At 41.2% G+C, this 22842-nt stretch overlaps 1 protein-coding gene across 1 annotated transcript in view; it reads right to left on the reverse strand.

Annotated features, from left to right (window-relative positions):
- The window catches only part of jmjd1c (jumonji domain containing 1C), a 122510-nt gene that overhangs the window by 67170 nt on the left and 32498 nt on the right, over nt 1–22842 (reverse strand). The window contains exon 2 of the mRNA XM_022766033.1: nt 6159–6359. Within this exon, the coding sequence (XP_022621754.1) occupies nt 6159–6359 (201 nt within the window). The remainder of the gene's footprint in view (nt 1–6158; nt 6360–22842) is intronic.

The following is a 22842-nucleotide window of genomic DNA, read 5'->3' on the forward strand; positions in this document are numbered from 1 at the left end:
TGTTTGTTTATCTCTACGAGGATGCACATGCATGAGCATGCACATGGGTGAGGCAGTACACATTCCTGCCGAAGGCTTCACTTTATTCCTGCTGATCTACAGGTGGCTGTAAGGCACCTATACATGCAGCAATGCACCAACAAAGACAGATAGGAGGAAGACTGCAAGCTCGTAAACATGGATGTAAACAATGCTGGACTGAAAATACTTAATGTCTGTGGCATAGACCAGTTGATAGCTGCTAGCATTGAGTGGAAAGTCTGAGTTGTTGTGAATTTCAGTGTTATCTCATTTCTTTGTACTAAACGCTGCATCTTCATGATTAATGTGGTGCAACACTGTAATGTGAAGTAACATATTTACAACATGTAAAGAGTTAGACAAGAAGACTGAATCTTACACAGGAACTTTTTACTGTCATTTTAGACAGAAACAACCAATCACAATCACAACAACATCACTTTCAACACACAAAGTCAGAGCATTTACATCTCTGCTGTCTGAGACCATGTGAGAGGAAAATGGAGAGTGAAGACAGTAAAGAGGCAACAGTAATCCTGCCTCACTAAACACCTTATCAGTCCCTTGGCAGCACTTCCTCTCTTGTGAACAAAAACAATATAGAGGAAAGCAGAGCAGTCACAGTCAGACTTGCTCTCTGTGTGTGTATGTGTGTGTGTGTGTGTGTGTGTGTGTGTGTGTGTGTGTGTGTGTGTGTGTGTGTGTGTGTGATGTCCAGGTGTTTGAGCATATGTGCATTCATATATCTGTGCATGCATCTGTGTCTGTACTGAAGCGCAGACAGTGAGTGGAGGTATTTTCATGTGATGTGTCTGTATAGTAAATGTACACCCAAAGGCATGAGATCACATGCTTGGATGGTGTGTTAGTGCACAAACACACAAACACACACAAATGTCAGGTAAAGGTCAGTTCTCTCTGGACTCAGCAAAAAGCAACCACACATATACACATTGTGTTTGGTAGCCTTTGAGTGGCTACAATCATAGAAGCATCATTTGACTGCTATGAGTTCATGATGATCACTAATAGGTCATTTACTCTGGCAGTTACTGGTAGCAGAATTGGACTATTTTCAATTCACAAAATCCATGTTTCAGTTTCTACAGCTGGTATTCTTTGAGTGGTTCCTCACTATGATCTGTCACTGAACTCATTTATTTACGCAAATTCTAAAAGTAAAACAGAACAATGTACATATCAGCGAAAAGTGTTAGGTATCATAACATTTTAGCTAAGAACCGAAGAATTTACTACATCAGTCAAACTGGGCGGGGACCAGTCAATGTGGATCATATTCCTTTAATTACAGCCAGCCATTTGAAAAGTTGTTGGCTATTAATGTTCTGCATATACAACTTATCAGCTATAAGCAACACCTAGCACTTCTTCTCCATGTTTTCACTTTGTAAACATACACTGTAATATTATCAAGTGACTTATGTGTTGTCGGCCACACACTGAACACACAGCACTGCATTATGTATGTTAGTCACTAGTGATATTACACGCAAATTAAGTGCATTACATGAATACAATAACATAGACTTCTATAAATGAAAGCATGAGACCCAATAATAAAAGTTTTTTAATGATGGAACAACAGAGAAAATGCAGAGAATGTTGTTCAGCTGTATCTATGGGAAACCAGTGGAAAAGTAAAACAGAACCACAGAAAAAAAGAGCAGGGAAAAAACAAGAGGGCTAAATTAAAGCCAAATGTGTGTGTGTGTGTGGTGTATAGTGGTGTGTGTGTGCTGTGTGTGTGTGGTGTGTGGTGACTGCGTGTGTGATGGGGTGTGGTGTGTGTGTGCTGTGTGCCCGTGTGTGTGTGTCGTGTGCTGTTGTTGTGCGTGTGATGTGGGGGGAGGGGGGGTTATGTGTCTGTGTCAGTGAGTTATGGAGCTGATGTGAGCAGGGTGGGGTCAGTGGGAACTTTACAACACAACACACCCAACGAAAACAAACAGCCTGAGGCAGGTCTTGTCTCAATTGACTGCTGCCATTAAAGAAGCAGCTCCTCACACGACAAGGGTCATCTGTCTCACTCACTCACTCACTCAGTCACTCACACACTCACACACACACACACACACCTGTTTGTGACCTTTTCCTTTTAAGACTACAGGCATCTTTTAAAGTATGTCAGTTCAGCTGTGTGTGCGTGTGTGAGCAGCTATCCTCAGTGCTGATGTAGGCACCTTTTAACAGAGAAAGGGAGCACCCTGGCACTTAATAAAAAGTGTTGTGTGAGTCCTAGCATAGTAATATGCATGCTGATGTATAAGGTGTGTGTGTGTGTGTGTGTGTGTGTGTGTGTGTGTGTGTGTGTGTGTGTGTGTGTGTGTGTCTGATGTAATGAGCAGTTTGCATTAGCTAACAGGGCTAAGGTTATCCTACAGGAGATATGACACCGCAGCCTTACATCCCCTGACACCACCTCTCATTACACCAACACATATGCACACACACATGCACACATTCATACAACGATAAACACTGTCTAGAACATGAGAACACATATTCAGAATAAAACACTACTATACATAAATACACAGCCAAGCCAGGACTGAATTGGGATGTGACTATATCATACAGATTGTATCAATGTCATTTCAAGATCTTTTTCAGTTTACAGCTGATTTTCCTTTTGTCTGGGTAGAAGTCATGGAACTGCAGTCATCCAAATCGTCCAGCACCTGGGGATTAGCTGAAAATCTATGCACTAATATCACCACAGGATGCATCACGTAAGCAGCACATAGTATCTCGTGTGAAACTTCACTCTCTACACACTCAGAAGAGAATAGACAGCTCCAAATAACATGGCCCTAAAAGTTCATTTTTTTGTCCAAAACACCATCAAAACAATGAAAACATAGTGGGTGGTAAAGTAGTAATATATTGAGTACCTGCTGACGAGCTAAACACTGAAAGCCCATTGGCTGGTCACAGGGTAACTGCAGTTCAGTGGTTCTAAGCCAATAAAAGTGTTAACTGGGAGATGGACATAAGGTGTGAAGCCCTACAACGTTTCACTAATGAAACAATCTGTCCCTCTCAAAGTCTCAAGTCGTCCTGGAACAACCACAGCAAACACAGGTGAATATGGAAAATCATATCAATAAAATGACTGCATTCTGCAGTACAGTTCAGTTACAGTAGTCAAATGTCATGTCCTATGGGATTTAAATCATACATTTATACATATGGAAAAATAATAGCCTTAAAATGTAAAATATTGCTTTAGGCCATGGCTCTGTGTGTTAAGTGTGTTAGATGTGTTGTTAGAGAGAAAATTAAAATTACTTCAGACACATGTAAAACATGCACACATCAATAAGCCTCTGCCTTAATCTTCCCGCCTTTCTTCAAGTACAAGCAAGCAGTTCAGTGATGGTAATAAGAACTAATGAATTAATCATGAAAAAAATAATGATATCCATACCAATATCAACATCCCCTGTCTTTGAGACCATAAATCCCACAATCATGCTGTCTGCCTCTTCCTTGTAATGTATGTAAACATTCAATCCTAGCCTCGTCAAGTTCAGTCAGGTGACTCAGGTCAGGCTGACTGTGACCATTTGTCTGTCGTTCTTGTGACAAACAACTGTTTGTTGGTAAAGTACAGAGAAGAGTGTTTACTAGGCTGGTAATAGTGCCAGAGACAAGGGGAACAGGAGAGATATCACATAACTAAATACACAGTAGCTATAATTCACCATATAATTGAACGTAATTTCACACTGCAAATATGACTGACAGTCACTTTCTTACTGCAAGTACTTTTTTTTGTTTTTAACTCTATCTGCATGAATGATCCACAGACATAAATCTGTCTATGGAATAGACTGGAGATCTGTGTTACAACCTGTTCTTTATCTGGATCTTTTCCAGTTCCAATACTGGTTATCAGATTACTACATCATCCTGCTGCTCCACCTACAGCTACTACAGCTACAGCTGTTACTACTACCAGCATTACATGTTCTATTAATACTCTTACTACTGCTGCTCCTATCATTAGCATCGCTGAGGCACTGATCAATCCTACGATAGTTGACCACAGACAAATTCGGCTGCATGTCAGCTCAGACATTCCTTACTTCTTTCACTTTGTTGTCTGTTTCTCACCACACTACATCCACCCCAATCTTTCAATTCTGCTGTCATCAGCTAATTTGTTATCAAGGAGGAGAGCTAACATAACATCACCTGCCTCTATGTGGGATTCCTCACACTGACTGAGGTGAGTGGCTACACAGCATTCATTTACTGCCACACCATGGCTACTGTCAGGTATCAGCTCCAGAAATGGAGGTAATGACTCTTTAACCTGTTTGTGGAGCTGAATTTATTAAGTGATTAGTTGATCAACAGATTAGTTCTATATTAAGTCGTTTTCATTCAAGGTAAAATAATAAACTTTAGGTTTAGAGTCAGGTCATCATTTCTGATTTACGTCACTGAGATCAGACTAACAGCATCAAAAAAAAGTGAAGGAAAACAATATTCTGTTATAAGAAGTAACAGAGCTGCAGAGGGGTGGGTTTGGCATGACTGCTATGATGATGGAACTGGTGCTGTGTAAATGTACAATATACGAATTGTTAGCTCTAAGATGTTAACTGTACTTCATCTAGGTAAAATGTATCATGTTAATAGGACCAGTGGTTAGTCAATTACATTTGACTTAAAGTATTAATTCACTGAGCTAAAACTCCTGTGTGTGTGTGTGTGTGTGTGTGTGTGTGTGTGTGTGTGTGTGTGTGTGTGTGTGTGTGTGTGTGTGTGTGTGTGTGTGTCTGTCTGTCTGTCTGTCTGTCGAGCTTTTGTTTAAACAGTCTTATTTTAAATGTGCTGCTTTCAATGAAAAGAACATTCAAGCTACAATAAAAACATTCAGTCCCACAGGAAATAAATGTTTCTCAAATTTTCCGTTTAATGCTTCCCTTGGAAATCTTTTAAGCTTATGATTTCATTGATATCAATTAAATCTGACATTTTTTTCTAAAAATCAACTATTCACAGTTTTTTGAAGCTCACAGCTTCATTCCCCACTTGTAAATGTGTCTGTACTATATTTTGATGTTGTTGCTATGACAATAGCAGCAGGGCAGTGATATGACGAATCAGTGAAAAGTCAGACAGTGAGAAAAACAGCAAGTTAGTCTTTGAACTCTTATCTCCCATGCGTGTGCCAGATGGCGCTGTGCACTCTGCTATTACATAATCAAAACACTGAATCCCATTTCCACACACACACTCGCAGCCACTGTCAGGCACACACACACACAAACATGTACACAGTCCAAAACTAAATGTCATCAATGTCAAACACTTATGAACCAAATCCTTCAGTCAGGAGCAGACACGAAAACATTCAGACTCAAAATATGAGTTCACACAACCACAGCATGAGCATGTCAACAGAGAGCACTGTCTGAAGTGTGTATGATACAGTGTGTGAATGTGTGTGTGAGAGGAACAGAGTGACATACAAACAACAAAAACACCACAGCAACCACACTGCCACCACACCAAAGTGCGTGTGTGTGTATGTGTGTGATGACAGAGACACAAAGCAGACACAGCATCAGAGTGCAGATGTGTTCACCGATAATAACACACACACGCACGCGCACAAACGCGCACACACACGCACACACACGCACACACACGCACACACACGCACACACACGCACACACACAGCCACAACAGAGTGGGACGTTCCAGTTGAAACCACTCTCAGACAAATACATTTAAAATGTATTTGTCTGAGAGTGGTCAAGCTCAACAGACACAGTCAAACACTTAGCAGAACCGCTGGTAAACACTGTGAGTAAATGAGTCAAAAATCTCTGTGAGATAGGCTCAACAAACTGACGGAGGCAACGACAAAGCTGGTAACTGAGGCTGGGCTGCCACTCAGTAACCACCTATATCCACAAACAGATGCCAGTGAGGATGAAGAACAATCAGAACCATCCTGAGACTTTGTATTTCAATAACAAACATTCAATAGTTTGTGGTAAATACTGCAGTGAACGTTCAACATCATAGCCAGCTCAGTCACACGGCTAACTGTTCCTATTACTGTGTCCAGCCTATAAATAGAAAACAAAGGTCTTACCAGGGCAGGCCACTGTATGTGTTTGGCCTTGGTTGCCTGCAGCAGGCCTCCTGCTCCTCCACCTGCTCCTGCTCCTCCTCCTGCTCCCTCCTTCCTCTTGGCCCAGACCAGCTGGTGCTCCAGTAGAAACAGCTGGAAATCCTCATAGACCTTGACCCACTCTCTCTTCTCCCACTCCTGATCATCAAACTCCACATATACCTGCAGAACACACAGAAAAATAAGATTCAATAACAGCATCACAAACAAAAATAAACCAAGTGTGTAGGTGTGTAGAGTGTAGTTTGGTTGCGTATGTTGACTCGGGTTAGAGCTGCCTGTTTGGACATTTGGGTTCAGCTGGAATGTTTGGCATTTTGACACATTTCTATTCTCATTTCTGCAGTGCAGGTCGACCTCTCACAATTTAACACCAAGACCCACATTCAATTGTTTAACACTTGAGAAGAAGAGAAGATGGAAAAGAAAAGAAGAAGAGGGAAAGGAAGAGAGGTTTGAATCCAGCCTGGGCCCATTAACGTTAAATGTCCTTATCATAGACAGATAACCTGTTCAGTGTTTCTAATACGTAGATTTGTTTGTGGCAGCTCATCACAGCATCAGCATAGACCGCTACACATTGATTTTCTTTCTTTTTTTCTTCTTTCTTTTTTCACGAGGTAAAACCTCTCTCTCTCTCTCTCACACACACACACACACACACACACACCCACACACACAAAACATTAACATTGGACACATCTGTCATAGCTGGAACAGCCATCAGAGCACCAGAAGAAATCCCACCATCTCAGTGGGCTGGTGAATTGTCCAAAAATCCATTAAGTTTTAACCGTCCCTATCAGTCTCTTTACCACCTCTCTCTTTCTGCGTGTGTGTGTGTGTGTGCGTGTGTGTGTGTGTGTGTGTGTGTGCGTGTGTGTGTGTGTGTGTGTGTGTGCGTGTGTGTGTGTGTGTGTGTGTGTGCGTGTGTGTGTGTGTGTGTGTGTGTGCGTGTGTGTGTGTGTGTGTGTGTGTGCGTGTGTGTGTGTGTGTGTGTGTGTGTTATTCAGGGTGCACATATCTGCTGCCAGGGCTGGGCTCACTGGCCATTCTCAATACGTAATTGTTTAATTGTTATTTGGCACAAGGTGAAGAGATGGAGCTGAAAACATTTGCTAGGGCCCCTAAAACCTGCTAAACTCTGATGACGCTGGAGAGGAAGGAGAGGAAGCAGGAGCAGAAGAAGAAGAATAAGAAGAAAGGAGCTGGAGTAGAAGAGGAAGGAAGAAAAGAAGTAGGAAGAGTAAGTGCTAAAGGAGAGAAAGGGAAAGAAGTGAAGGGGTGGGAGGAGACAAAGAAAAACAGTAACATCTCTGATAGAAAACGCAGTGTGAATAATAAAGGGACTTAGGTGAACTACTAGGGCGGACGGTGGTGCAGTGGGTAGCACTGTAACAGCCAGAAGGTTCTGGGTTCGAACCCCAAGCCAGGGGCCGTCATGTGTGGAGTTTGCATGTTCTCCCTGTGCCTGCGTGGGTTCTCTCCAGGTACTCTGGCTTCCTCCCACAGTCCAAAGGCATGCTGGATAGGTTAACTGGTGACTTTAAAGTGCCCATAAGGGGCGGGTGTACCCTGCCCTCACCCAATATCAGCTCCAGCCCTCCTGTGGTCCTATAATGATAAGCAGTATAGCTAATGGGTAGAAATGGAAGGTAAATCACTGACAAGTCAGAAAAGCCTCCGCTAAGGAGGTTAAGTGTTCACCTGTGTTTGTCTGTCAGCAGGATTATGTAAAAAGTGCTGAAGTGTAATTCTAGTTTCACATTTCATTAACATTTACAGAAGTACAGAAGTATACACATGAACACAGATACTGTAAATACATCCAACCAGGTTGAACACTAAACTCCTGAGTACTTTTGACAGACACAATACAGTTCTGAATACACATCAACTGAGTTCAGGCTCAGACTACAGTATGAGCGAGGCACCAGCAGCTGTTTGAAGTACATAATATTAAATGCAGTTTGATCATATGTAGAGGTTTTCTAACGTCACAGAAGCCTTTCAATTTGCTGCATAAAAGTGTCATTTTATGAGCGTGTGTGTGTGTGTGTGTGTGTGTGTGTGTGTGTGTGTGTGTGTACCGATGACTGTAAATAAGGGTATTGCACTGGTGATGTCATTTTGGAGCCACAGTCTACGCAGCAGTAATTGGGGGGGCCAGAGCCGCGGTATCGAATTCCTGCCCACACATCCACCCAACTCACTCTGGACTTGATCACAGCTGTCAATCACTACGTCACTCCCCCTTCTTATAGCATCAAATAACTAAATAAAAACCAAACGTATCAGACAAAGATTACGAGAACATACATCAGCATGATAACAACTACCTAAAGGACAGAAAACATCTTTGGGAAAAAGGTTTTGATGTGGACTTTGATTTTTGAATTTGACCCATGTATGGCGGGGGCGAGGTTTATGACCCACCACCAGGGGGTGATCAACATGTTTTGGCTTCACTTTTAGGGAGGAGTTATGTCGTCCATCTTTATCTATAGTCACTGGCGCACATTAGGAACATTTCCCTCTTCATCACCACATTTCCACTCTCTCCTCCAACTGATCTTAGAGAGAGAGAGAGAGAGAGAGAGAGAGAGAGAGAGAGAGGAATCAATGACTGTACCCCTCCTCATTCAACGTCACTTCCCCTTCCCTCTACCATAAAACACTCCTGCAGTCACCTGTCCTCTTCTGTTTACCGTTTCTGCCATCTATCCATTTATTACTACCTGCTTCTATCCTTTCTGTTTCTATCAGCTGACCCATCCTGCTCCACACCTCCATCGATTATTGCTGTCTCTCTGTTTCAGTTGTATCAGTGCCATTCATTCCAGCACACTGCTCTCTCCACCTTCATCAGATCTAAGCCATCACTCTCACACACTCTACCGTCCTATATCCATTCTTTCATCCCCAGTTCATTCCAGACAACAAAGGTTCACCTCCATCTCTCATGTCACAGTCTCCGTTTCAGTTCAGGTGATTGTCATTAACTTACTTTAATTAACAGTTTCTTCTTTCAGTCTAATTTAGGGACACAACCAATTATTTAAATTACTGATTCATCAACTATATTCCTCAACTATTATTTGATTAATTGATTAAGTGTTTACAGTGTCAATTACAAATGATCATCACAATATCCTGGAGTCTGAAGTGACATCTTCATGTTGGGTTTTGGGCTGTTTCTCAGAAACAAGCAAAGATGTTCAATTTGAATGACATAAAACAGAGGCACTGCAACCAATCAGGGCTGTAGAGAACAATAAATTTCATTATCTGTTAATCTGATGATTATTTTCTCAATTAATAGATTAATCTTTTTTTCTACATGTCAGGAAAAAAACTAAATAAACATCAACACAGTTTGGTCATACTGATGGGCAATTTAGAAGAACCGTGGGATACAGTATGTTATTTCAGTTCAGATGTGTCAGATAAATATACAAATAAGGAATTATTATTTTATTGTTCAGTAAATGTTTGTATGATTGTGCCTTGGCATTAGTAGCACTTTAGTTAAGGTAAGAGAAAGAACACTCTTTTGTTTAATACAAATAATAAAGTTGAAAGTGACTTGACACACAATCCAGACCACAATTTTTCCTGAACACCAACCAAAGTGCTTTTGTTGCCTAAACCACAGAGAGGCCTCAGGATGTGAACCTGGTCTCTGGAGCCACAGTCCTTTGCATTTTGCACCAGCCATCCACTGATTCTACTGCCATTATTAATAAATGTACCACGTCATTCATCCAAACATTACACTGCCTCTGAACATTTTCAGCCAATGATTACAATTTAGTACTATATAAAGATCATTTGGAGTAGACATGGTTATGCTTCAGAGCAGTCAAGCTCTGAGCAACTGCAGGAACGACTGGTGATGCAGAAGCATAAAACCACAACAAACCCCGATCACAGGGCTGTTTCTCTGCTTCAGCTCTTTAAAAAGTACGGACTACAGGATTGATGGTGCTGACGGCATGATGTACAATCTCAGTGCAGCAAGATGTGACATCACAATGGCCACAGTTTTTACCTGTGAAACGGTGTGTAAACTAAGCGTTATCTACAGGCATCTAACGCTCTGCAACTGCATTAAAGGGGCCCTATCATCACAGTGGGATGTGACATTATGAAGTGCTACCACTGTAGAGCTACAGTGGGCAGAGGAAATGAAATGAAAGAATCAATGTATTACCAGTGAATTACCAGTACAAATCCTAAAAAAGACTTAGCTCATGGGTTTTAATATTCTTATGGAGAAAAAATAATACAGCAATCGACCTAAATGTTCATTTTCTGTTTTCAATCCAGTTATCACTACAACAACCACCACTGCATTCAGATCAAAGCCATCAGTAAATAAGAGACCAGTGGGCCTGTTACACCCGTATTCAGATTCTCCTCCATTATATATCCCTCCTCCTGCAGCAGCTGGTCTGTGCTGCTGTCGGTCATGTCAATGAGGGATCATCCTGCTGTCTTCTCACCTGGTGTGACCCTGGAATAGTTGTACTGTTCCATCTTCAGTACACTATACATCCGAATAACACACTGACTTTCTTATTGTTGAATTGGGGCATCTTTTGGTAAAGGTGCTACATAATTCAAACTTGACAGCTGTATTTCAATTTCTGGTGCAGGAAAAACTCTTCACTAGTGTGTGTGTGTGTGTGTGTGTGTGTGTGTGTGTGTGTGCGCACCAGAGTAGGAACAGCTATATATCTTCCTGATCCTACAACCAATCAATGCTTAAATCTAGTGAGTTATGTGTTGTAGCTCTCTGCAAAACCAAAATATATCACTGCAAACATGCACAGCATCTGCTTTAAATACATGTCTCTGTGTATTGCAATGTCTTTGTTTCTGCTGCCTGAGTTGGCATCTGTATCATTTATTCATCTACATATAGATTATATATATACACACCCAGGATAAAGGCTGCAATAAGAAGAGAAGAACAGAAAGACAGACTCCTGCTGTCAGTGTCATCTGTCTGTGTTCACTGATGACTATCAGAGAGCATATTAATAACCCTGACACGTCCAGAGCAGGAATGACACTGTATTCTGTTTACACAAAGAAGAACACACAAACAGTACACTGAGTACACCGAGTATTCAGTTGAGAAAAACGTACACGTGCTAGGAAAGGAGAATTCTCAGTGTCTGGTGAGTCTGTTGCCACAGTAACTGGAGGCAGCAGTGAGCACTGGCCATGGACACACAGACACACTTGCACACGCACACACACAGAGCTCTGAATCAGTAGGCTTCTATCAGCCACAGTGAGCAGAACAAGAGACAAAGGGAGAGAACAAAGAAGAGCTGATGCCATACTTACAACACTGTACAGCATCTGATTTTATCAATATCAGCTCTCACTATCACTACAGGCTGTGTGTCACTCTCTTCTCAAGCCCTGGTGATAGCAGTCATTAAAGACACTGAGCTAGACACAAGAATGAAGCTGACCATCCAGTACAACCCCCTCCACACTGTACAGATGGTGTGAGTATCTGTGGCTGAATGATTCAGGAGCTCAGAGCTGGAAAAGCGGGTCCAGTTTTCAGTAGGGGGCCAGAATCTGTAGTGATGATGATGGTATCTGGGTTTGTGGCATCACACTGACACCACTTCCACTCCACTCCACTACTGTCATTCAGCAGTGTGTCAACAGCATCCCCACCATTAACAGCTCCTGTTAGGGATGGCTTTAATTCAGTTGGAAAGATCATTTGATCGTGGAAGGTCACAAGAACACAGGCATCTTCATATATATATAACATATGTTTTATATGTATATTTTGTATTTTCTACTAGTGCAAAACTGAAAATTTACATTTGACTCAAAAGGAGGGACACAGTTTCTTCAGTAAATCATATACCACACTGCTCACACATACAATGTAATCCACTACTGAACTGTTGTGAAATGTTATTACTATCATTTTCTCCTATGATTGAGACTGACATTATGCCTCAAAAAGGACTAATAAAATGCACAAAAGATAAATATGTAACATGAAATATGTAGGTTTTGTTGTTCCTATTCAGTCTGTTATGTATATCACAATACATATAAAATTATAAGGTAGGAAATCCCCTCTTGAGTGTGCAATTGATATGAAGCCAGAGACAGAGAGGAGTGAGAGCACAGAGTGTGCACATTGATGTGTGAACACCTGTACACCTGATTATTCATGCAGTTATCCAATCAGCCAATCAAGTGGCAGCAGTGTGATGCATAAGGTCCTGCAGATAAAGGTCAGGAGCTTCATATCACACATCAGAATAAGTAAAGATGCAATCTCAGTGATGTTGACTGTGTAATGATTGTTGGTGTCAGATGCTGGTTTGAGTGTTTCTCAAATTGCTGATCTCTAGAGTTTTTTCTCCGAATGAAGCCAAAATGAGAGAGGTCAGAGGTCAGAGCAGAATGGACAGACTGGTTGGAGCTGACAGAAAGGCTACAGTCAATCAGATTACCACTCTTTACAACTGTGCTGAGCAGAGAAGCTTCAGAGTGAACAGCACGTCAAACCTTGAGGTGGATGGACCTCACCAGCAGAAGACCACATCAGGTTCCAGTTCCTGTCACCAAGAACAGAAACCTGAGGCTGCAATGGACACAGACTCACCGAAATGGTGATGGTGTGGGGAATGTTTTCCTGGCACTTTGAGCCCTTAATACCAATCAATCATGGTCTGAATGTCACAGTGTATCTGAGTATTGTTAGTGACAATGTTCATCGCTTCATGGCCACATTTCACCATCTTCTAACTTCTAATGGCGGAGATTGGCAGCATGAATGTGCAGCTGACAGATCAGCAGAGATGATGTGATGCAGTCATGTCAACATGGAGCAGAGTCTCCATGACATGAAGAACTGAGGCTGTTTGAGAACAAAGAGAGGAACTACCCAGTGTTAGTGTGGTGTTCCTAATAAAGAGCTCAGTGAGTGTCTCCTGATTGCTTTTGTATGTTCAAGTACACTATATGACTGTGTACATGGGCATATGTGAATGTGTGTTTAGCAGTGCACGATGTATAATCTGCCCATCACTAAAAGCTGCAGAGCTGCTTTCTGGCTGGCTGCACCAAAGGCCGCTGACAGCCAATGAGCATGAGGCGTGAAAGCAAACGACCAATGCAGAGAGAGCAGCAATATCTGCCTTTTAAATAGAACACCACAGAAAGCTGGAGAAAACACATACCAATACAGAGTATAGAATACAAACGAGAACAGAGTGACTGCTTCCACTGAGAGGAATAATGAAGACAATCTGACATATGACATGAAGATAACGATGAAGCTCAGAGAGTATGTATGAATTTGCAGTCCAACTCTCCATCTGGCTGCTTTTGTTATATTGTGATTTGAATGATGAATTGTAATACTCTTTTCTTTCGTATTCTACTAGGAATGACCTGGATGTGAAGAGTTAACAATGTTGGATCAACCAGTCCATGACCTCACTTTCATTCAGCAGCACTGGAGATGTTGTGTTTTAACCCTTTTTGATGACTGAAGGTTTTCAAGCAGCTACACGACCCTCTTCCCTCTCTATCTGCCTGTCTCTCAGTCCCAGCCTTGCCCTGCTGTAAATCATGTCCAGACATACACACATGCACACACACTGTAAACTCTATCCTGTTCTCCAAAAACTCTAATCTGATTTATTGAGCTTGACTGCACAGAAAACATGTAGTCTAGCCAGGCTAAAAAGACTCCTTTATCCACTTTACCCCCCCCAGCCCACAACCCCCAATCCCAACAGTTGCACACACATAGAACACATAGTCCAGAGAGTGTGTGCACACACAAAATTACAACTAGATAGGGTATTTATTCCAAACCTCACCACTATATTCAGCAACAGAAACACAGCCACCCCTACTGCAGGAAACTTTACATCAGAGCCAACGCCATCACAGACCAGCTCAGTCTTATTGTGACACATTTGTGTATTTGTCATTAAAGGGGTACTTGTCAATATGAAGTGCTTCATTACTGATCATGACTACAATGTATTGCTAGCTGTTTACAAGTATTATTGATAAGTGTGGTTATCAAATACTGCACTGACGTATGAAGGAACATGAGATATACCAAGGATGTTTTTCTGATATTTACTTTACCCTCATTAATATCAGATAATACATAGGAAAAACCTCTCAACAAAATGTAACACTGAAAGTTTCTCAACATGTTGCTTGTAATAGTTTTAGGTAAGTTTACTTAATAAACTGGCAACTGAGTGTGTATCTCTATTTTTATCTGGCTGAAGAACATCAGATTATTCTGATGGATAGGATAACTGGACCAGAACATCTTTACTATTTATATTAAAAACACATACAAATATTAAATTTTTTATTGGGTTCATTGTATAAAATAACTAATAGTGGTAAAACAAAAACAAGAAGAAAAAAACACCATGGTAAAAACATAACTAAGAAAAGAGTGCCTAAATTCCTGCAACACATTTGCATGTTGTTTAATTGTAACCCATTTCTGCAGAAGACCGTTGGGTTCTTGGTCACCTCCGTGATCGAGGTCCTTCTTGCTCAGTTACTCAGTTTGGCTTGGATGGTACAACTCAACGAAGAGTCCTGATGGTTCCAAACTTCTCCCATTTCACAGTTATTGAAATGATTAACAATAATTTGGATTCCATTATACATATATAAATAAAATGTAGCCTACTGTCAGTGGAACAAATTGAAACAGTCCTAATTCACAAGTTTTATTTTTTATTAATCTATTTAGTTTTTACTTTTAGAACAACAGATGCTTGCCTTTTGTTTTTTATCAGCACTGCATAAAAATATGACTTATGTGAGGGTGTATATTTTGTTCACTGGTTAATATACTACAGGCTGTACCAACTATCTCAGGTAGTTCTAACACTAGGTGACACTAGGTGGAACCAACTGTAACTTGCATAACTGTCTGTTCAAAATAAATGAAAAGAAACCTAGAATTATGCATTTGGGACTTGTTGTTGCTTTTTTCCCATTGTACCGAACTCATACCAAACCATGACTTCTGTGTACCGTTACACCCCTATTTTATACCTTCGCCCTGATCTGTGCCTCACCACAGATTTACTTCATGGCCTGGTGTGTTGGACCTTATAAACACAGGTGTGACCCTTCCTAAACGAAGTCCAATCAAGTCAATTAGCCAGAGGTGGACAAGTTCTAGACTCATCTCAAGGATAATTAAGGCAAACAGAATTGAGTGTAGATTAACAAAAATGGCAAATTTATCCATTCACAATTAGGGATGGGAATCAAGAACCGGTACCAGTTGAGAACCAGTTCCAACTGGTTCGATCCATCGTCATCATTTGCCTTTATGCTTAACGATTCCCTTATCGATGCCTTCCACTTCATTTCACACAAAATGACGCTGACAGCGCAACGTGCAATGTCTGTGGCACTAAGATTTCCAGAAAGGATGGAAACACCAGCAACATGCTGAAACATTTGTCAACGCAGCACGGCATTAAATATCAGGAGTGCCATGTGTTTGACGCTCTACGCCGCCGGTCAACAAGTGCTTCACGGTCTCAGCAGAGCAGTGAAGGGACGTATTAGTGAGGAGTCGGTCACGAACAAGCTCTTTCAAGTGAACGATGGGAGCCGGCTCCCGTCCCAGAGCTGTTTCTTTTCTTTCTTTCTTTTCTTTTTTTTTGTAAATGAATACAAGACAGACCTAAAGAGGCAGACAGCATCCCTCACTGAAGGATTGAACAACCACAGAGCAGTTATCTATCTTGTTCAGTGTTCAGAGACTCATAATAAAACTTGCGTTGTTGACACTGAAAACCTGTATAGGCCTACTTTTTTCCACACAGAAAATCCACAGGAATCAATAAAGAATCGGCTCGATAAGCAGAATCGATAATTGGTATTGGCATTGGGATCAATAAAACCTTATCAATTCCCATCCCTACAAACCACTGAGTCCACTCTTGGCTGTACGTAGTCTGAGCAGCTCAGTTAAGGACCAGATCATCCATTCACTATCAATATTAAGAGACTCAGAGAACAAGGACAATAAAAACCCAATACAAATCAAACAAAAACATAAACACCAGAAAATCCACAGGAATCGATAAAGAATCGGCTCGATAAGCGGAATTGATAATGGCATGAAAACATGATACAACAGCAGATATGAAGACAGCATCTAAACCAGAGAAAGACAAGTCACTGCTGTGTTCATGTGAAATCATCAAGAGCACAGACATGCAGAGCCTGAGAGGAGACAGACAATAAGAGAAAAGGAAAACAATGTATAAGAATACAGCATGAATGGCAGAGGCTAATGAGGAGCATGAATAAGGACAACAAAGCAGAGAACTAATTATGTAAGAAAAGATAAATAGAAAAAACAAGGGAGTGGGTGAGGGATAGGAATGACTAAGTAAAAAGGGAAAGAAGGTGAACAAAGGCACAAAAACACTGAGTTAGACTTGGTTAAAAAAACTGTCAGAATGAACATGGAGCAACTTTAAACGAGCAGCTTGTAAACAAGACACAATAGGAAAAGAAGAAGATACAAGACAAAAGGAGGCAAAATGAAACCGTGCCAAAAAACCTGGGGGTTTTAATTCATTCATGCAAGGAATGAAAGAGCAATGAAAACAGATGAACAAGGTGATGAAAGACATTGATTTAATGGCACTGGGCAGGAAACAGACAAAGAGAGGCAATGAAAAGGAGTGAGGAAGATGAAAATGATGAAGAGGAGATCAACTGTGACAGACAGCAGAAAATGACACATGAAGGAGAGGGAATGATTTACAAAAGGAACAAAAGGAAAGAATGGAAGGAATGTAATGACAAAAACAACGTGGAAATGAAGATGAGCAGAAGATGTCAAATGCTAAGGGCAAAAAGGATTAGGACAGAAAACAAGAGGATGGATGTGATGAGCATGAAAAACAGGAGAGTCGAGCTGCCTGGAAACCGAGTAAGTAGCCTACCACATCGGCAACCAGGTTGACAACACTGTAACCAAGGCACCTCATCCCTGACAACGGACAAAATGATGCTGCTGCTGCTTTCTACTCCTAAAGAATATCAATCAGTGGGGGGAGAGAGAGGGAGAGAGACTTTGATAGAGAGATGGTCCCCCAGAGGTACATAAATATATGAGGCAGCTTCTGAGTTGCTGGGCTGCTGGCTGGCTTCCCCTCGCAATTACCAACAACTCAGACAGAGGGAGAGAGACAGAGGGAGAGAGACAGGGAGAGAGAAATCTCATCAAGCAGGGACAGAGTGAGCAGAGAAGAAGAAATCTCATCATGCAAAACAGAAATTCAAGTAGGGCTGCTGTGGGCAAAGACACGTTTGATGTTCTCCCCTAATACAAAACACAGAGACTCAGAGAGACACTGTGTGTGTGTGTGTGTGTGTGTGTGTGTGTGTGTGTGTGTGTGTGTGTGTGTGTGTGTGTGTGTGTGCAAGTGTGTGCGAGTGTGTGCAAGTGTGTGCGTGTGTAAGGTTTTATGACTATTGAAATTGCTACAAGGGAGAATGGTGGGGCAACTTGAAGATGAATGAGGACAAAATGACAGAGAGGGGCAGGAGAGAGAGATATGGAGGGATAGCAATCTGGCCAACCAGCAGCTAATCATGTATTATTACACTGAAGAAGAATGGGCTGTGCGGTGTGTGCTGCTCACACCTATACCAACACATCAACGGCCTCATGTTACACTTTTCCGCCAATCTACTCCTTGTTGACTTTTCAGGTGCACACATACACACATACACACATATACATATACACACACACACACACACACACACACACACACACACACACACACACACACACACACACACACGCTTTTATCACTGTACTTCAATTGAATACTACTTTTATGCAAACCGACAATTCAGCTGCCTAGCTGATTTCAACTGCATTCAGCGCTTATACTTCCACTGACACGTAAACTCCTTTCATTATTCACACTTTCAGTGCTTTAACTTCTTTTAAACTTTTCTTTTTGAATAAAGCCATTTTTGTCTTCAGATTTCTTATATATGGGGTTAAAATACCCAAACCCCCAACTCCCTTCATCATGTCTACATACAGTGTTGTAGGGGCATGCTCCATTGGTCGGCCCAGTGCTGTGTAACTGAGTGATGAAGTTACATGATTGGTCAGGCGAGTGCCATTGATAGCTGATAGCTGTGCATTCAAAAAGGTTTGGCGCAAAGAGCTTCTATTACGTCATCATGGACTTTAAAGGCAGTGTTGCCACCTTAGCGCCTTCGTCACTAAATTTACCGTCTTTTTGGATCACATTTACAAGCACCTAGCGATAAATCTAGCAACTTTCTGGAAAAAGTTCAGCAGCTGTCCATAGAAGAGTTGCCAGTGTTGCCCCGCAAATGTTTTATTAGTGACTGCTGGCTAAAATGTATCTAAATTTAAACTTGTTCTATTGTCTGACAACAGACACAGAAATACATGTAAATGAGAACAGCTTTATTGTGACATCACCAATATCACAGAGTGTCAGATTCCACAGGCAACACTTTACATCGAAGCAACACAGCCAGACAGTTAAGGTTGAGAAAAGATTTGTTATGTGTTAGGTCACCAAACTAATAGCATGCCCTCAATGTGGTTTAACAAGATTAGAAAAAAAGATGATCTTGAAATGGTCCAACCAGGTTAAAGATCCAACAGAACAGAGACAGAGAGACAGACGACAGCGAGGGGGAAAGAATGGCTCTGTTGTGGAGGTTCACTGGGATGTAAGTAATGTGAAGGAGAGGGGTGGAATAAGAGAGCAGATGAGCTGAAGTAATACCCAATGACAGCATGAAGAGACATCCCCTCTCCTACAAGGTCATCTCTCTCTCTCTCTCTCTCTCTCTCTCTCTCTCTCTCTCTCTCTCCCTCCCTCTGTCTCGCTCTACCCCTCTCTGTCAAGCCCACATGGGAACCGGAGCAGACACAAGATGGCAAGAATGACAGAAAGTGTAGAGACATGAAATGCAGAACAGAGGTTTGAAAGAAATCAGGAAAAAGTGGGGAGAAGAAGAAAAAATCTGGCAGACAAAGAAAAATATATAAAAAAAAAAAAAAAAAGATGGAGCAAGTGAGAGAAAGAGAGAGACAAAGAGAGAGAGAGAGAGAGAGAGAGACAAAGTAAACAGCCTTGAGCAGAGTGATGTGACCCAGCTTTCCCCCTCCCTTATTCCTCCTTCATCTCTTCCTCACGAAGGATGTGTGGGCCCAGGAGAGAGGAGGGAGGGAGAGGTGAGAGGAAGAGAGGGAAGGAAAAGGCTCATCCAAAAATAGCTCAGTGTTGTTGTATACGCATTACTAGGAAAATACTTACTCAAACACTTCCTTCTGAGCCCAAGATTTCAGGCTGAATCTGGTTTATCTTATGGTATGTATTACATCAGCACTAAATGCACTAATGTTGACCAAAACAAATACTTTTACTAAAGCACAACTCGTTAGCCCTGACACATGAAGGTATCAAAGTAAACAATTAATGTCTCTCATATATCACTTCAGTTTATACAGCTCTTGTTACCTGGCGAGTCACTGCCTCACACGCGCCACAACAGGTGTTACATTGTCTTTGCTCTAATTTAAAAGGAGACACTGGGAATTATTCTTGTCATCTTTTCCTTGCTGTCAATTACATTAGAAAACCACAACCAAGCCCAGTGGTTCAACCTTAACCCTTTAAATCTTAATTACAAAAATAAAGTTTCAGAGACACCTATGATCCTTTCCACAGTCTTCGCTATACTCTGCAGGGAACTGCAGTCTGAGACTGATACCCAGGAGAGGTTGGTGTCATTGCTCCACCTCCTCTATACAGTGCATTGTTTGTGATAAGACCCACCACTGTCGTGTCATCAGCAAAGTTGATGATCTTGATGATGTGGTTCTGTACCCTATAATAATCCTGTATATATCCTAAATTATCGTAAATTATTATCATCCCTACATGGCAAACAGCGCCAATCCCATATTGCAAATTTGGTAGACCTTATTTACTGGTAACACCATGAAAATGTACAGTACAGTCTGCAGGAGAGGGTTATTATTGCACTCAAACATATTCAGCTGTCTCAACATGAGACATGACTAAGGCTGACCAGTGTATATCTGTTGTTTTTTTCTTTTACAGAGTTTTAGTGGTGTCTCATCTGTCATATATGTGACACTGTCGAGAATGATATTTCACTCCAATGTATGTCGAGTGTGTCCTACGGAAGTAACAATAACAAAAGTTTAAGTTGAAAAAGAAAAGAAAAAAAGAAGAGGAAGAAAAGTGTTGTGGAAAGCAGCCTGCAGCATTTTTTCTCTTTAAATCCACTGCTGCCTGTATACATGATATAGAGTCTGCTGACTACACTGACTTATAGTGCGGGCAAATCCAATTGGTTTCTCAAGTCCAACCTTTAGGGTTGTCTGCCCTTCATTTGTAAGTGATCAGGTCAGATGTGTGTGTTCAGGCATTATTAAGCAGCAAATCAACTCTGTCTGCTGTGGAAACAACATTGGTGTGCATATGTACACTACTAATGAAGTGGCTGTCTCGCTCTACATACTGTAGTGTCAATACAGAGCTATTAAATATGGAATACTGTAGGGAACACAAAAAGAGACAGTGTTGAATATTCAGCAGAAGGCAAGGACACAAACTGGAAGAAAAACAAAACATGCTTTTCTTTTCCTTCTGACACTTTTTCTTCTTCTCTGCATTTTCCTTCCTTCCTCCTCTCTCACTCCATCTCTCCTGATAATACAGCTCTAATAATAGCTGAGTTGCATCGAGACAATCGTTTGGTGGAATCTAGGGCAGCCGCTGCAGAGGCAGTATGGGAAAATCCCTGTTGCCTTCTCTAGCCTGCATGCCTGCATGCCTGCCTGCGGACTGTGCACGCTTCTGTGTGTGTTAGTATTCTATCCATCCTGCACAGGAAGAGAGAGACAGAGGTCTGATTACCTTTTACATCACGCCGGCGGAGCTGATTCTCAGAGTTGGTACTGCTGGATGTTTTTCAAATACAACAGTGGTCAGATATTTTTTGAAATAAAAAGTGCAGCCTATCTAACATATTATACTGTATCTGCCAGCACAAACCACTCACACCACACGTCTGGATTGTGAGTAACAAGATGCCTGAATGCGACACCCTTCAGGTCGTACTAGAGGAAGCAGAAGAACAAGGTAACATCTCTTTGCTAAACGTTTTGAACACTGAAACAGATCCAAACTCAAACTACTGCAACTTCTTTATATGTAGGATTATGACATAATTATTATGCCTGTAACATAAGGTGGACATGTAATTCTTCCAAACTGTTTTGTGAAGGATGCTCAGTTCAGTTATCAGTACATCTGAACCAATTAATTACAAATTAGCCTAATAGTCCTTGATTAGGTTTGTCATAGTACACACAAAACAGAAGTTCCTCTCAGACTATGGGCTATGGGAGTGAGTCAGTTGTTGTTTATTAGCTACACCATGCTAGCTGGTTGTATAGCCCATATGCAGAATGTAAATAAGAAACTAGAGCTAATATCCCATCCAGTCATTTAGATATATTGTTTGGTAATGTTATGACTTGCCACTAAGTTAAGAGTGGTAGATGGAAACTGTTGTTGTTCAGCCAACGTTGGTATTCCTCCTGAAAAACAAACACATCAAACCATGTGTGACAGCATTGCCTGACAGCATCTGTTACAGTGTTTGAGCCCTGCTATAATCACCCTGTACAATGTGCATGTCAGTCTGATGCTGCAGTCATCCAGGAACTTCTCACTGCACCAGCAGCTGCTCTCACCCACAGTGGACAACAGAGAGCTACTTACTTGAGTTTTTACTCAAACTGTTGAACCTCAGTATGTGAAAAGCTTATAAAACAAATTTCAATGTTTAATTACTAATATGCCACACACCCAAATGATTTGTTTTATTTGCTTTATATTAGAGAACATGCAGGTTGGTGTTTTGTAAGACAGAACATTACTGACATATTGACATCTGCATTTTTTTTTCTCACAGTGCATCTGCCAGATTGAGTGTTTCATTTTTTACAGTAAAAATCTTGGTCATTGAGACACTGGTTCATGTTCACACTTACATGTAAATAAACGGCTAAAATGTTGTCTTCTGTGTTTTTTTCCCTGTTGTACCAAACTGTGTCCCCAAAAACACAGATTTTTGTCCACTGTCCTAATCAATGTCTGATACAAAATATGTTTGTACTATTTGTTTTGTTGTTTGGTGAAAGGTTGTGTTTTGTTTACTCATGTGAAAAAGTGTGACACGACAAATTTCAAAGAAAAAAATTCTGATAATAAGGTGAACTCAAATCAAATCTAAGTTGTCCTTTTTTGCACTGGATCAGCGCATCCATGGATGGATGTGTGTGGGTGGCCAGCTTTTACACTTTTCCAGAAATGTTTGAGAGCTGCAGACTTCAGAACATCTCTACATGTTCTGACTGGATTTATTATAATTTATGAAGTATTTAATGTTGTGCGTCTCTAGCAAGAAGCCGCTCTTGTTATCGACACCAGATCCCTGACATTTAATTTTTAATGATTTAGATATTGACCTT

The sequence above is a fragment of the Seriola dumerili genome, unplaced genomic scaffold (assembly GCF_002260705.1).
Source record: "Seriola dumerili isolate Sdu_G_001 unplaced genomic scaffold, Sdu_1.0 BDQW01000807.1, whole genome shotgun sequence".
Taxonomy (NCBI): domain Eukaryota; kingdom Metazoa; phylum Chordata; class Actinopteri; order Carangiformes; family Carangidae; genus Seriola; species Seriola dumerili.